Below are 14,330 nucleotides of genomic sequence, written 5' to 3'. Positions count from 1 at the left end.
ACCCTTAAGCCTCCAATCCAATAGGAATGTATCTAATTTAGATTCATCATAGATGTTTAAAGATAACCTTGGCAGTTTTTATTATATTTTGTTCACTTAGGATTGTTTTCCCTTCAGAAGAGAATCCAAGGAATTATATATCAAAATATGTAACGACTATGGAATATAACATATATACACAGTATGAACGGATATGAAATTAATATGAATTTTGAAAATAAGTAACAGAAAGAATAAATCATAAGAAACTGATAAAAGTCAGTAAATATACAACTTAACTGCCATGCAGGAGGGATACAAGAATGTACAACCAGAGGATTTGAACCAGAATTCAGAAATTATATTTAGAATTTAGAACTGGAAGAACGGAAATCTAAACAAGAGAGAAGGAAGAATTATAATTGTAGATATTTCAATATGAGTGTTTGAGAGGTATAAGAGAAAGACAGGATTGTCAGAGTCAAGTGGGAGGAAAGTATTACAAAAGTTTCAAGGCAGGTAGGATTGTAATTATCATTAATATAAAGAACAGGAAAGGTGATATGTGGGGCAAAGGTGATGGTATAATCATGCTACAGATATAACACATGCAGGAAAGAACAAAAGAAACTGTATCACTCAATACAAAACAAGTGTTAGCATACAAGAGGTGGGGTCAAAGTTGCAGAGGGGATAGTTAGACCAAAGAACAAAATGATAGGTATATACTGAGGGGTTTTAAGGATGATATAGTTTAGAGGGTAGTGATGATAACGATGATAAAGTTTTGGTCTATCTGTACCTGGTAGTACGGTAGAACTATTCACAGTAGTTGTCCAATCAATAATTGTTGTGGACACTGTGCTGGGTGTGGTGGGAACGGCTGTTGAACACAACATAATAGCAACAAAATATAACAAAAAATAACAAACAGAAACTCAAACAAGGAACTCAAATCATAACTGGTAAACAAATTAAGGTCAATGAAAACAAATTAACAAATCAAATAAATGAAATTCAAGCACTGTTCCAAATTCAATAAGAACATCTGAAATTTGAGGGATGTTGCTTAAGTGGAGAATTTCTTTCAACAAATTTGTCGATTAATTATTGAAAGGAACACTGCCTTTTCAAAAGTATAATGCACTTGCAGGCATCATGCATACAAACCATGCAATAATTGCACAAATCCAATTTTGTACGAGAGATCTTTGATTGATGGTTGTTTTCTTCTATTTTTTTTTGTCAAATAAACTTGAGAAATACCATAAAGTTGGGAGTGGGTACTCATTTCTATTTCTTAATGAAAAAGAAAACTGACTCAAGTTTACATCACGACAGTTAAATTAAGACATCAATTACATCATAGATAGAACTAAATGTTAAAAGGAACAAAAAGCAACAAAATAACTCATCTACTGTTCATACAAAAGTTAAACAACTCTACACTATATAATAGAGGTGTTATGACCAGCACAAGTAAGGCAGTTTGACGAAGAGCTAAGTCAGCTGTTCACTATCTATTTACATTATTTTACAAGTACATTTTACTAGCATATTCCATGAACGATAAACAGTACTTTTCTTTTCATTGATTAAGGATAATATCTGTAATATATATAACATTAATTTAAATGCCATATGAATAAGTACAGTATTTTTTTTTTAAATAATGTCTAGCATTCAATGGCGTGATAAATTTGAGAAAGTATACTATTCTAGTCAAATACTAGACAATATAACTTGTTCTCATCATCATGCTCAAAACCACTTCAAAGACACTCATTAGTTGAGTTTATAACTCACATATATGATGATCTTTGGAGGTTTCTACTATTTCATAAGGCATCCTACACAATCCTCCTGGAAAATATTTTACAACAGGTGATGAGGGATTGCACGATGTAGAAAATTAAAGAATTTTTAAACCTTTATCTTTTTTTCTTTTCTTGAATGATATAACGTTTTCAGAAACCTCAATAACATCCTTTTTTTTTCTTTTGGGGGTTGGGTGGGGGGTCATGATTGGTGCAAACTCAAGACAAATGAATTAAATTGAATCCAATAAGCAAAGATCAAGAACATGAATATATCATCATCTAATAAAAAAAATACATGCTACAAGTATGGGAGCAGATCCCTATTCAAATCTATGCATCTGTGTTTTCAAGTTATGTAATACTAGTACTAAATGTATCATTCATGGAGGTTGTCTTTTAAGTTTTATAAAGGAATTAATTGTTTAAATCCATAACAACTGGAATGGACTCGGCATAAAATGGAGCACACGACACAAGCTTGCCCCAGTCCAATTTTAAAAATTAAAAAAAAATCAACATTGTGTTATTCATGATCTTTGCTTATTGTTCTTTTCATCATGGGTGTCGATTTGTGTTGTGAATCTATTGTTCAAAGGGGGTGATCTATTTTTCACCCCCCCCCCCCCACTTGAATAGTATGACATCATGTATTGACACCAGTGCCTTTCATATACCAACTTTAATGATGGCATAAAACGAATATAGAGGCAAAAACATCAAACCTAAAGATGAAAACTATTGATTGACACTGACCGGTTGTTGTCCGTGGTACCGTCGACGGTGTTGTGGCCATAACGGTGGTGTATTTAGTGGTGGCTGCAGCAGACGGTGCAGTGGTCTCACATATACACTCAGGCTGGGGGGTAGTGGGTGGTGGTGGTTCTGTACCATGCACAAGGAAAGGGGGGTAGGAGTGAACGGGGTTGGTCAGTTTAAAACGCACAGCAAATCATAAAGAAATCATCTCAGACTAGAACACTGTGTGACAGGTGCTGCAAATCAAGGGAGCATCTCACAAAACAAATAGTCATTGATTTTCACTTATTGTTATAAGCTACCAAAATACTTGCATCCGATTGGTTTAGAGCAAGTTTGTCAGTGAAAACCACCATTTGTTTCATGAAAAACTCCCCATACGGTTCTAATCAAATCATAATATCTACTGAACAGAATCAATTCACAGCAAAACGATTTACTTATACAAAATAAAGTAACTTACACAAACTAAAACTGGATCTGAACAGAGTACCAGGATGCAGGATTGTTAGAAAATATAAAATAATTAAATCAAATAGAAATAATACTTTAAGAAGCAATAGGAAAGCAGGTTAGATAACATTGGAATAGGTTGAGATAGTTAGCAGGGTTAAAGGTTAAATTAATTTCAATTTTTTAAATCATGCATATCCATCAAATATTTTTCTTGAATAATAATGCTGAAGATAATAATACACAGATGACATAATATCCTAATATCACAGTCGTGCAATAGCCTACAATTTGTGCGTAAAGTACATTTTTTATACTAATTTGGGTAGAATTCATGTAACTCCTTTGCACTCAAACTTTATTTTCCTAACATGTGAATCTGAAAAGCTTAAAAAGGTATCTTATGAAACACAATTATGCAGAATACATACTGCAAAATATCTTTTGAACATAACTGAGATCTAAATAAAAATTCCATGATATCATTTTTATGGACAGCTTCTGTTACAGGCACACAATGCACTGCATACCGGTACATTCAATGTTCTTTGGCCAAATGGGTGTGCAAATTCAAGTCTTAAATTATGATATAAAGGAGAGGTAATTGAAACTGATCTGTCTATTGCAGTATCTATGTTTTGTTTTGGTGTTTTGATATGTGATTAGAGCTGAAGAAAGTTGCTTGAATACACCTCTATATGCAGACATTCCGACATGATTGTGAGTGTATAGGTTACATGGCAAGTTTCTAATCACTACACCACAAGGTGATATTGCAATGACACCACAAAGTGACTTTGACACCAAACCAATACCTTCACATCCCAATTCTATTTGACTCTTATAAGAGGATGGCGCCCTCTCTAGAGCATCCACTGCAGTGGTTTGAGAAGCAGGGGTTGATGGAATTTGAAGAGGAAGAACTAAGAAGTGATAATAGTCAAATGGAAGAATGTGGAAAGAAAAGCTGATATTATCTCAGATAGAAATAGAGTTGATACTGTCCATGTGACATGAAAGAAATCATTATATCAAGTTGAAAGAGAAAAACTGATGACAACTGAAGGTGAATAAATAGAGAGAAAAGAAAGGCAGAGGACAGATTCATTGTAAAATGAAATATAGAAAGCAAAGAGTATTATTGCTTTTGACAATCTTAGCATTAGGTTACATCACTGCGGTACATCTTGAGAGCAAGAAATCATTTCATAAGGCAAGAATTCAAAATGAAAGAAACGCTTTAAAGCATTTGTCATTTCCCACAGGAAAAGAAAAATTTATGAAAATTCTGGAATTATTCCTTAAATTGTCTCTATTTTGACAATTTATTGTCATGAGTATTTTATCCTTCCAAATTTAATTTCTTGCCTTAATTGCCTTAATTTGACCTAGCAATTAATATTCAAGAGAATAATATATTCAAGAGAACAATATATTACCAAGTAGATATATAATCCAGTGTCAGTGTGTGAGGCTTGTAATAAAAGGAACATATTTCATTGGCAGAAATTCATCAAAATGAGAGTAAAATGGTTAGTTAATGCAGAGCAAAGATAAAAATCATTAGTAAATGATAAGTAGTTAGTCATGAGAAAATGAGAACTGAATAATAGTCTATTCTTTTTTTTGTCAAAATGAATATGAGACTGAAAAAATAATCAGATAGAAAAACATGGTATCAATACATTGCTGCTTACAAATTTCCTTCTCTTCCGATGCAAAGTAAAAAAGTTTGGAATATAAATCAAATTAATATGATCAGCTAATTTAAACATGGATGAAAAAGTAGCAATGAGTAATGAGACTCCCTTCTTGAACAAAATGGTACAAAAGAATAACTCTAAAAATGATTTTTAACAAGAGAAAAATAAAATATCATCAAATGCAACAAACAAAAAACATGCAAGTACATGTAAGATGCAAATATTGAATCATTTTCAAATAACAAGTACAAGCAATATTTTGTCAATAGTTTTAGATGTCATTTTTATCCAAAGATAAATCAAATAGTCTACAAAAATCATCCAAGCTGAGAATAGACCTTTATATATTTTTCTTCAATACCAAAACAAACCATTGGTTAAATCAATATGAGTATGATTCATTGAATTCATTCCTAAATCTTTCAACATCAACCAGTCTGTCATCAGACTCTACAAGTATTTTCTTGATGCAGATTTATTTCAAGACTTGTAAGACTGGTATCAGTTTTTCAAAGATGCAAAGCCCATTCACCCATGCATGAAATATACAATGAAGAACAAGAGAAATGATCATTCAAGTCATAACATTAGTACCGTTCATTCACCAAAGATGGAGAATAAAAGAAATCATTCAAAGAGGGGTTTTTCTGGAAGGAAACATGGTTAGTGACCATTTAAAAAAAAGCATGCTTTGAAAGAATAGGGGAGAAAATTAGATATCAATGTTGGAATCGACTTACGATCCAATCTTATTGAAGATGTGATGTGAAGCATATTCTTGTGAAATGATCATGCATGTTATGTGACTGTATTAAGCAGTATAGTTTTTCTTTGTGATTACATTGATATATTATCGAGTTGTTTATTTTTTCACCAATGATGGCAGTAGAGCTGATAGCATAAGCATGTTATAATGTTAACAGAAAGAGCTTTGATTTTCAATACCTTAATATGACACGAGCATGAGAATATACATCATTAATTATTTTGCGTTTCTAGTATGAGCATGATTTTGTAGAATACTATAGATATATATGAGTTTGGATTAGTGTTCTATAACAGCCCATCCTGCATGGTAACTCTTAACATCATGATTCCATGTCTAAATGCAATCATTCTTCAAGACATAATGCATAGACTTAACTATTCAACTACTAGAAACAGAAAATATCATAATTATGATAGTGAATTTTCCAAAACTATATGACATGATTATTCGACATATCACAAAATATATATCCTACAATGACACATAAATTTATATAGATGAAAATGTACTTATGATTATGGAATAAGATTTATTGATATATAAATTATTCTGGAACTTACCTTCTATTTAAAGATAAATGAGGTCCAAGAAGGCCATCAAAAAGAAGATTAAGACCAGGAGATATGGTGTGAAAGAAAGTAAAGAAGGGGAATATTAATGAAGATATAAACAGCTACATGTTGACAAAAATTGCCATGAAATGACACTTGTGAATAAATCAAAGTTATTCAGGATATTCCAATGATGGATCAGATCCAGTTAGATTGAAAAACTGGATCTTGTAATCTTATAATGTCATATAAATGAGAGGATGCATTCAAAATAATAATGCAATGTTTATTTTCTTAAACACCTTGTAGTAAACAAATTAACAATTTCATGTAATAACATACACTGTCCTTACACATACAAAAGTTTGAGTTGTGTGGCCTGTTTTCAATCAAATAGGTACTGGAAAACTGAAGTCTATGTATTTCATGAATTTGCAATTTTGTTTCTAAAGAACATTATCTTTACCTGGACATTCCTGCATGTTACTGACATCTTGTTCATCACTGTAAGAGAAAAATATCAAATAAAGAGTTATTATAGATAGTAATAGGATAGATGGAGGGGAAACAAAAGACCGAAAGAAAAAGAGAGAGGGGGAGATGGACAGACACACAGAGCAGGAAGGCATAGGCTGGGACAGTGACAGAGAAATAAAACCTGTTTGAGAATACAATATATTTCTACATCATGAGGATTTTATCTGTTAAAAAAAAAGACCTGTAAAACTTCCTTGCATACAATAATTTTCTTAAAACAAAATAGAATACAACCAAGGCTTTTTCCAATTTATGAGCAGTTCGTATTTTCCCAAAATACACAACATTGAATACTCACAATGCATTATCTCCAGTATACTCGTAGCATTCATCTGTTATACTATTCCACACACAGAAAGGATCTTGTGTACATGTACTGTAGGAAGAAAGATAAAAAGATATTACGATAAAAGAAATCAAAGTAGATAGAAGTTGAATGTCAATGCCTGAATTAAGGCTTTAACTGTATGAAAATAAACATGCCAGGGGCCCGTTGCATAAAACTTTTGTTGTAATAAAACTCTGGCAAAGAAACAAAAACACTGGTAAACAAAATTATGCCACTGAAAATTTTCTATGGCAAAAGTGTTATGTAACAGGCCCCAGAAGTTTTATTTTATCCTCAATTTCTATGGTTTGCAATTCTGCATGGCCTTCTTCTTTTTCACCTTCAAGATTCACTAACTTTTTTTCAAATATAAAATATAATACAATGACATATAACTCTAAAAGATGAATTAAGAATGCTAGACAAGGAGCAAATTACAGGGATAATACACATCTACATTTGTTGTCAACTAAAACAAGTAAAACAGCCCAACTAACTTACCAATCACTTGTATAGTTTATACACCTCTGCAATGGAACCTCTAAGATAGAGCTATTGGTGTTAACTAGAATGACTTGTTTCCCTTCATGGTTGGTAACTGGCTCCATGTTAATAACTTTCTCACAGCTGTCTTTAGGATGAAGGCTGATCTCCTCCAAGAGATTAGTATGAACAGCGCCATCTTCGGTCTCAACTAGGACAACCTTTAAGAGTTTGCTATCATCTGTAGGGTGGGATAAAGGAGGATAAATTCTTGCTCTGTTTCGATACTGAACTGATGGGCATTTCATGTTTTAATTAATAATTACCATAGGAACATTGCTTTTTAGTCATCTCAAAATTGAAATCAAGGAAGTTGTTGAATCAGACAATTTGTCAGAAAAAAAAAATGTTAATGATACCCATGACTCATTGGCCCGTATTCTGAAGTCGGGTTCAACTTAAACTCAGGTTTAAAGTTGTGGTTTAACTATGGAAAGCCAGTTGTTACATAAATCTATAACAGTAGAGGTTCAATGTATCAGCTCATTGACTCCCAAAACATCATTAACTGCCTGGAAAGGATAAGTATGACAGTTGTCTTCACCATTAAAGAATTAGTAAAGAGCACAGTAAACATGACAAGCATTCAATGTAAACAAAATTTTGAAACGCCTGGCTTCCCATAATTTTAGCACAGAGTTAGATCATGGTCTAAGTTAAATCTGACTTCAGAATACGGCCATTATGTTAGATTACGGAAAGGGTATGCAGAAGAGAAAATGGGGATGGGGTAAAAATGAGATGACATGAGAAGGAAATAGATTAGAAGAGAGAGAATTATCCAAAGGTTTGATAATAAACTATGAAAATTTTTCTGATTCTTAACGGAACAGATATCAGGGCTTGGATTAATATTTTGGATAGAGATAAGAGTGAGAAGAGGGAATGTAAAGAATGAAAAGAATGAAATGAAACAAGGAGGAAATAGAAGTGAAAAGGCAAAAAGACGAACGGAAAAGTCATATTATACAGGAGGAAGAGGAGAACCAAGAATGGGATGAAGGAGGAAGAAAAGAAGATTGAAGAAATAGAAGTGGTGGAGGAGGAAGAGAAGCCAAAGAATTGTGGATAAGGGAAGAATATCAGAAGAGGCATATGATGGTGGTACAAAACAAGGGAGAAAAATGAAGAACAGAATGAATTCAAACTCACCTGTTCCGAGGAATAATACTTGGTAATTACTATCAACGGCTCTTTGGCTATGGACCATGATCTGTGTTAACCTGTAGTCTGCCCTCGTGAGTGTAAAGATAGGTAGTGGGTTCTTGTGGGTTGGTACGGCTTCATGCATGAGAGGGTGAGAGGATATCCATTGCAGTAAAGAAGCAGAACTTTGGTAGTCGGCATCACACTGGAAAGAAAGAAAGACAAACAAAAATATATTTCTTAAAGACGGGAAATATCATTGTTTGATATATAATTTGATCATTTCCATCATGGCCATTTATACTAAGAGTAAGCTATGTGACTAAACATTATGAATATTGCTATTCAAACAACCCATCTAAAATTGAGATTGATGTTATAATCCAATGAAACTAAATAAATTCCCCATTAATAATAAAGCAGAAGGTAAATTTCATCATTTATATTTTGTATAGTTAAGACTTGTCACTAGTAAGGGTAGCCAAGGTCATGGGGATTTATGGCCAGTCATCAGCCACCAGCGTTTTCTCATGATGCTTTACTGCTTTTTATTCACAAAAGGAGGAATTACACTTGATTTTCAAACACTGTATCACAGGGGGGGAAATACATCAATTAATTAACAAAGTAATATAAACAGGATTTAGAGTCATAAAGATGAAAGGTAATAATAAGCAGGGGCGGAAATCTCTCCCAAAAGGTAGGGGGGACAAGGGTCTGGAAAATTTGACAAGCAAAAAAAAAGGTCATCTCGTCCCAAAACGCAAGTTTTATTCCCATTTTGAGTGATATATTTCTTAGCATCACCGCAGACCCAAAATAGTAGGGGGGACATTTGATATTGTGTTCCCCCCTACTAGTTTGAGTAGGGGGGACACGTCCCCCCTGGGATTTCCGCCCATGATAATAAGAGAGACTCACCAATCCTGGTCTTGGGGGTGTTGGTGGTGGTTGTGGTGGTGGGGAGGCGGGATACCACGCCCCTCCTTGTTGCTCTTTAAACTCTCCTTCATTCATGATAGTTCTTATCTTATTCAGACTGAATACACATACAGCTGAGCCAGGAATCTCATGACTATATAACAGACAATAAAAAGGTTAAATGAATGCTAGTCTTCATATAAGAGAAGGTTGACCTGTCACATACAATACAATTGTACTACAGGAAAACAGGCAGAATTTATAATTTTCATTCTTGTCTTTAAAATAACAAAAATCAGATTCATTTATTGAGGAGGTTACATCTGAAAGCTCTAACAGTGCAGTAGATATCTAAAATTAAAATGTTACTCTCATCATTATCATCATTACAAGGTTTTTGAGCAGGAACTCACAAATTCAAATTACATTTCACATGTTCAAGGTCAATGTGCTCATTTCAATAATTATCCGAAAACTGGCACATATTTCAAAATTGAGAACAAAATGACTTACCCTCCGGTAGTGAAGACTGTATAGAAGAGAGTATCATTTTCAGATTCCACCATTTCAACATCCTCTGTCATTAAGATAAAAATAAGAACCAGAGTCCAATTATACAAATACAACTTAGTCGAAGGTTCATATTATTCTGAGACATCAAGCTTAAAGTGATTGGTTAGCATTGGTTTGACTTAAAAAATCTGAGCTAGAAGGTCACACTTGTCACCTGTGTCTGTGATATGTTCCAAAAATGAAGCCCAGAAAAAAATTGCGTTCGAAAATGATTATTTAGTGCTTCAAAAATTGAAATATAAAGTGACCGGAAACACCATTTTAATTTCATCCCATACACTTATGTGTACTATTTAGGTGTCTATAAGACGCCTATTTACAAAATCGGGGTTTGCCTTGTAGTTTTAGCTTTTTATTCTCAATAATGGTTGTTTTCAGGGTTTATTAGTTCTAATACATGCACTTGTACACATGTTTCATCTTGGTTTGAGAATTTTTTAAATCAGCTGCTCACAAAGTTAAACAATACCTTTAAATTTGCTCATGACTTTGGTACCTACGGTCAATTCTAGCTAAATCAGCAGGTGGGACCTAGCTAGGAAGGTGTAAAGATAGTGTTTATCAAGTTCCCATGGATATACGACACATGATGGGTTGAGTGAAAATAACAATTGTAATTGTGAGGCACATGGAAGAATTGCATTAAGACGGCCTAACATGTAAACTGTAAGTATTCTCTATGTAGGCTAGAGCTATTGTCTTTGTCTTCATTGTGATCATATCCTGCCTTTTCAGTTGATTATTTGTTTAACCACTTGCGAACAACACTTTGTCCTCTTATTATAAAATGTTTGGAAAACAGAGCATTTAAAGTAAAGATGAAAACATAAGTTCTCATGGGTAAAATCCATTACAATTTTCTTGGAAATGGTTTTAATCGTTTCTATTAGGCATTACACTTGAGTCATTAAGAACCTTAATTGGAATGCTTCATAGGAAATTGAAGTAATCAAAAGAAATTAGTTCATATGAATTAGCCACCAAATTAATAAGTAGCTATAAACTGCAGCAATCAATCAGCCGAATGAGATCAACTACAAATTCCAATTAAGCATCAGTTGTCGAAAATTGTACTTGAATTAAATTACTTCTTTCTTATGCCACAATCTTAAATAATGCAACACATTCTGCATGACAAATATGAGAACGAAGAGAGTTCTAAATTCAGACGGGAATGAATGATGATTACTTTTCCACAAATCTTAACGAGCTTTCCAGAAAATTCTTCTGACAGGTTTTAGTTATGCTGACAGACAAGAGTAGCTTTCATCACCGCTGACAAATGGTTTTAATTCTTCTATTCCACAGCCCGGACAATATCATAGTCCTTTCAATGCCAATGTCTAATCCCCTATGCTATCATAATTGTATGAGATGCGTTTTGGAGGATTACAAAGTAATATTGCAACTTTTCCCTAAGGAAATATGGCATGGGATAGAACAATGCTATCTGGGCTTAATTGATATCTATTTAGGGAAACAGTTGATTAGGATACGAAGGACAGAGGAATAAAGGATTGACGGAGAGAGAAAATGAGGAAAGTCTTAAAGGAAAGAGATGGATGACATGGGGAAAGACAAAATGTGAAAGTAAAAATGGAGAAGGAAGGATTCTTAGGAACCAGAAGGGGAGAAGTATCTGGAGACTTTTTTCATAAAAAATAAGAAAGGATGGAAGGAAGGAAAAGAAGAAAGGACAAGAGTGTAATAAAGGTGAAGATCAAATGAGTGACAGAGAGGAACAGAGAAAAAGATATGAAAGCTAGCAAACAAATAATAAGTGATAAAGGGTACAATAATTAAAAGATAGAGATGAATAAATAGCAAAGGAAGGGAAGGAGATTGGACAAATATACATTTTATGAAAAGGAATGAACAGAGAGAAAATATATATATATACTTACGGAGGAAGTGGAAGTAAAATGGAATTGCTCCAGGTAACGAACAGTTTAGACGAATCTTTTGGAAGGTTGTCCATTCATTAACCGATATCCAACTTCCTCCTTGGTCATTCTTACAAACTTTAGCAACTCTGGAATAAATACCCTGTTAAAATACAAGCAAAATTCTTAAATAAGTAAGCAGGCTTAGTAAGCAAATGAATAACAACAAATAAATACAAAGAAGTCCTATCAATTACAAATAGGTGTGATTGTAAATGCATGGGTGCAATAATGAATGATTGACTGATAGATTTAGTGGATCAATGGATGAATAAATGAAAGAAATCACAATCATTTCATTTTTTTCAAACAATTTCACTAGCATTCTACTTACTGGAAACACCATAAAATGAGACTTTTTTTGCAAATAATGCTTCAAATATATTCTACATTAGCAATACACTCTGGCATTTTCTTGGCTGTGGCCAATCTGTTTCAAACCCAAAATGAAATCACAGCGTAATAGCTGCTAAGTACACAAGCACTTATAACACACACAGAGGCATGGGGAGCGTGAGTAATCAAAATTCCTCACTAATATATTGAGTTACTGAACCATGTGCTGAATGAGCACAGCAGTATAGCTTTGGAAAGCTGTATCAGGTCTACGGATACTTTACTGAGAAAATTTCATATCGTTACTTCAGGTGTATGAAGGAATGCAACACCAAACCAAATAATCAAATGGCAATTTGAAAATGAGAGTACTTATGATAGTATGAAGAATGTAAAGAAGCATAAATCAACACATACGAAAATATGCTTTGATCAAGACATAAATTATGCAATAAATAGTCTTGACTATGTAATCTCTTTAGAGTCATGACTATCATTAATTTACTAAATATGAAGAGTTCACTCTACAACAAACAAGTTAAAAGAAGATGCTGTTTATCCGATTTGCCTAGTAAAAATCAACTGATTATTTGTCAAGATATACTGTATATAATCTAATAAAACTTGTTTGTTTGCCTTATAATAAGAGTCATTTTACTCTTCAATAAATTACCATGGAGAGCAAAATTTGTTTATTTGCTTTTCCAGATTCAATCAAAACATTCCATTGTTTAGATTACAACAATATGAAAAATAAAACTTGAATTGTAATCCTAGAAGTATGAAAATTGAATGGTTAATGTCACTGCAATTTATGTTGTTTAACTGACATTAATCACAATGTTCTCTCAAAAGCCACAATTTTTATATCACACTATCAATTGTACAATGTATGACCAAACATGCATGTAATATGAGATTTACAGGTATGAAGTATGAAAAGTCAACCCTTGAACCCTTATGATGTAAACAGTGTCAGGTAACTCTTGACGTACAAGCACTTTTTAGTCTCTTTCAGACATTGAAGCTGTTTATTGAAATTGGACCATAAAAACTGGCATGATATATTGCATTGAATACAACAATCACATGTTGTTTTATGTACAGTAGTCATGACAAGACTGGACTCATTTCTTACCTCTCCTGATGTGTATTCCACTGCAACCTCTCTGAAGAAGAACAGAATCCAGTCTCCTACATCAAAGGACTTTATAAATGCTGGAACTGTTGGGGATAAATAATGGAGTGAGTTATGAACATTTCAAAATGATCGGACACCAACAGATATATACACTCAACTATTTTCAAGAGATATTAATATTTTGTTTCGATCTTTCTCATCATCAAAGTCTTTAAAAAATTGCTTGTTAATTCAAATTTTCCATAAAAAAATATTCAGACAAAGAATCTTCTGATTGTTCATCAATCCCTCTGAACTTCATCCAGAAATTCAACTAGATATCAATATTTCTTACAGAGGATTTTAGTCCTTTTTTTAAAAGAAATAAAGATGACAATATACATCCATGTTTTTCTTCTGCATGGCTATAGCTTTGAGACAATGTACTTTTCATGTTTCATTAAGTTGATAAACAGGATGTCTCTTTTTTTATTCAATTCTTAATGCCAAAAGGGAATAATAACACAACAATGTAACAAAATAACCTTCTAAAGAATTCTGAATCAAATGCTGTAGCAATAAACATTCAGTAAACAGGAACAATACCTGGCCACACGATATTTGCTTTTGAGATAAATGACAATATCTTTATTTTTAAAAAATCCCCCAAGGCATGACTGATTGTTCTTCAATATAGCATTCTAACCTACTCCTACACAGCTGACTCGTATTTGTAAATGATTTTTATATTTTTCAGTGAAAAGTCCAAGTCTCTTTGGATATCAGTTCGGTATTTGGCATGAGGTCATGTTTCGGGTGAATGCAGAAACTGGATTACAAAGCAATTTTTGT

At 33.1% G+C, this 14,330-nt stretch overlaps 1 protein-coding gene across 13 annotated transcripts in view; it reads right to left on the bottom strand.

The window, feature by feature from the left end:
- The window catches only part of LOC121416298 (semaphorin-6D-like), a 69,029-nt gene that overhangs the window by 12,873 nt on the left and 41,826 nt on the right, over positions 1-14,330 (bottom strand). For 8 of the 13 annotated variants that reach the window (XM_041609846.1, XM_041609833.1, XM_041609837.1 and 5 more), the window contains exons 7-17: positions 13,497-13,582; positions 11,984-12,125; positions 10,020-10,083; positions 9,507-9,660; positions 8,592-8,790; positions 7,398-7,620; positions 6,867-6,944; positions 6,498-6,535; positions 6,041-6,043; positions 2,553-2,681; positions 782-862 (exon numbers count right to left, since the gene is read on the bottom strand). In XM_041609846.1, coding sequence (XP_041465780.1) covers positions 782-862; positions 2,553-2,681; positions 6,041-6,043; positions 6,498-6,535; positions 6,867-6,944; positions 7,398-7,620; positions 8,592-8,790; positions 9,507-9,660; positions 10,020-10,083; positions 11,984-12,125; positions 13,497-13,582 — 1,197 coding nt within the window. Of the gene's footprint in view, positions 1-781; positions 863-2,552; positions 2,682-3,866; positions 3,870-6,040; positions 6,044-6,497; positions 6,536-6,866; positions 6,945-7,397; positions 7,621-8,591; positions 8,791-9,506; positions 9,661-10,019; positions 10,084-11,983; positions 12,126-13,496; positions 13,583-14,330 lie in introns of all 13 variants that reach the window. The other 5 variants (XM_041609838.1, XM_041609839.1, XM_041609835.1 and 2 more) reach the window with 4 other exon arrangements.

This window comes from Lytechinus variegatus, chromosome 5, assembly GCF_018143015.1.
Source record: "Lytechinus variegatus isolate NC3 chromosome 5, Lvar_3.0, whole genome shotgun sequence".
Taxonomy (NCBI): Eukaryota; Metazoa; Echinodermata; class Echinoidea; order Temnopleuroida; family Toxopneustidae; genus Lytechinus; species Lytechinus variegatus.
The sequence above is the reverse complement of the archived record's forward strand: the minus strand, read 5'-3'. Positions and strand labels throughout refer to the sequence as shown.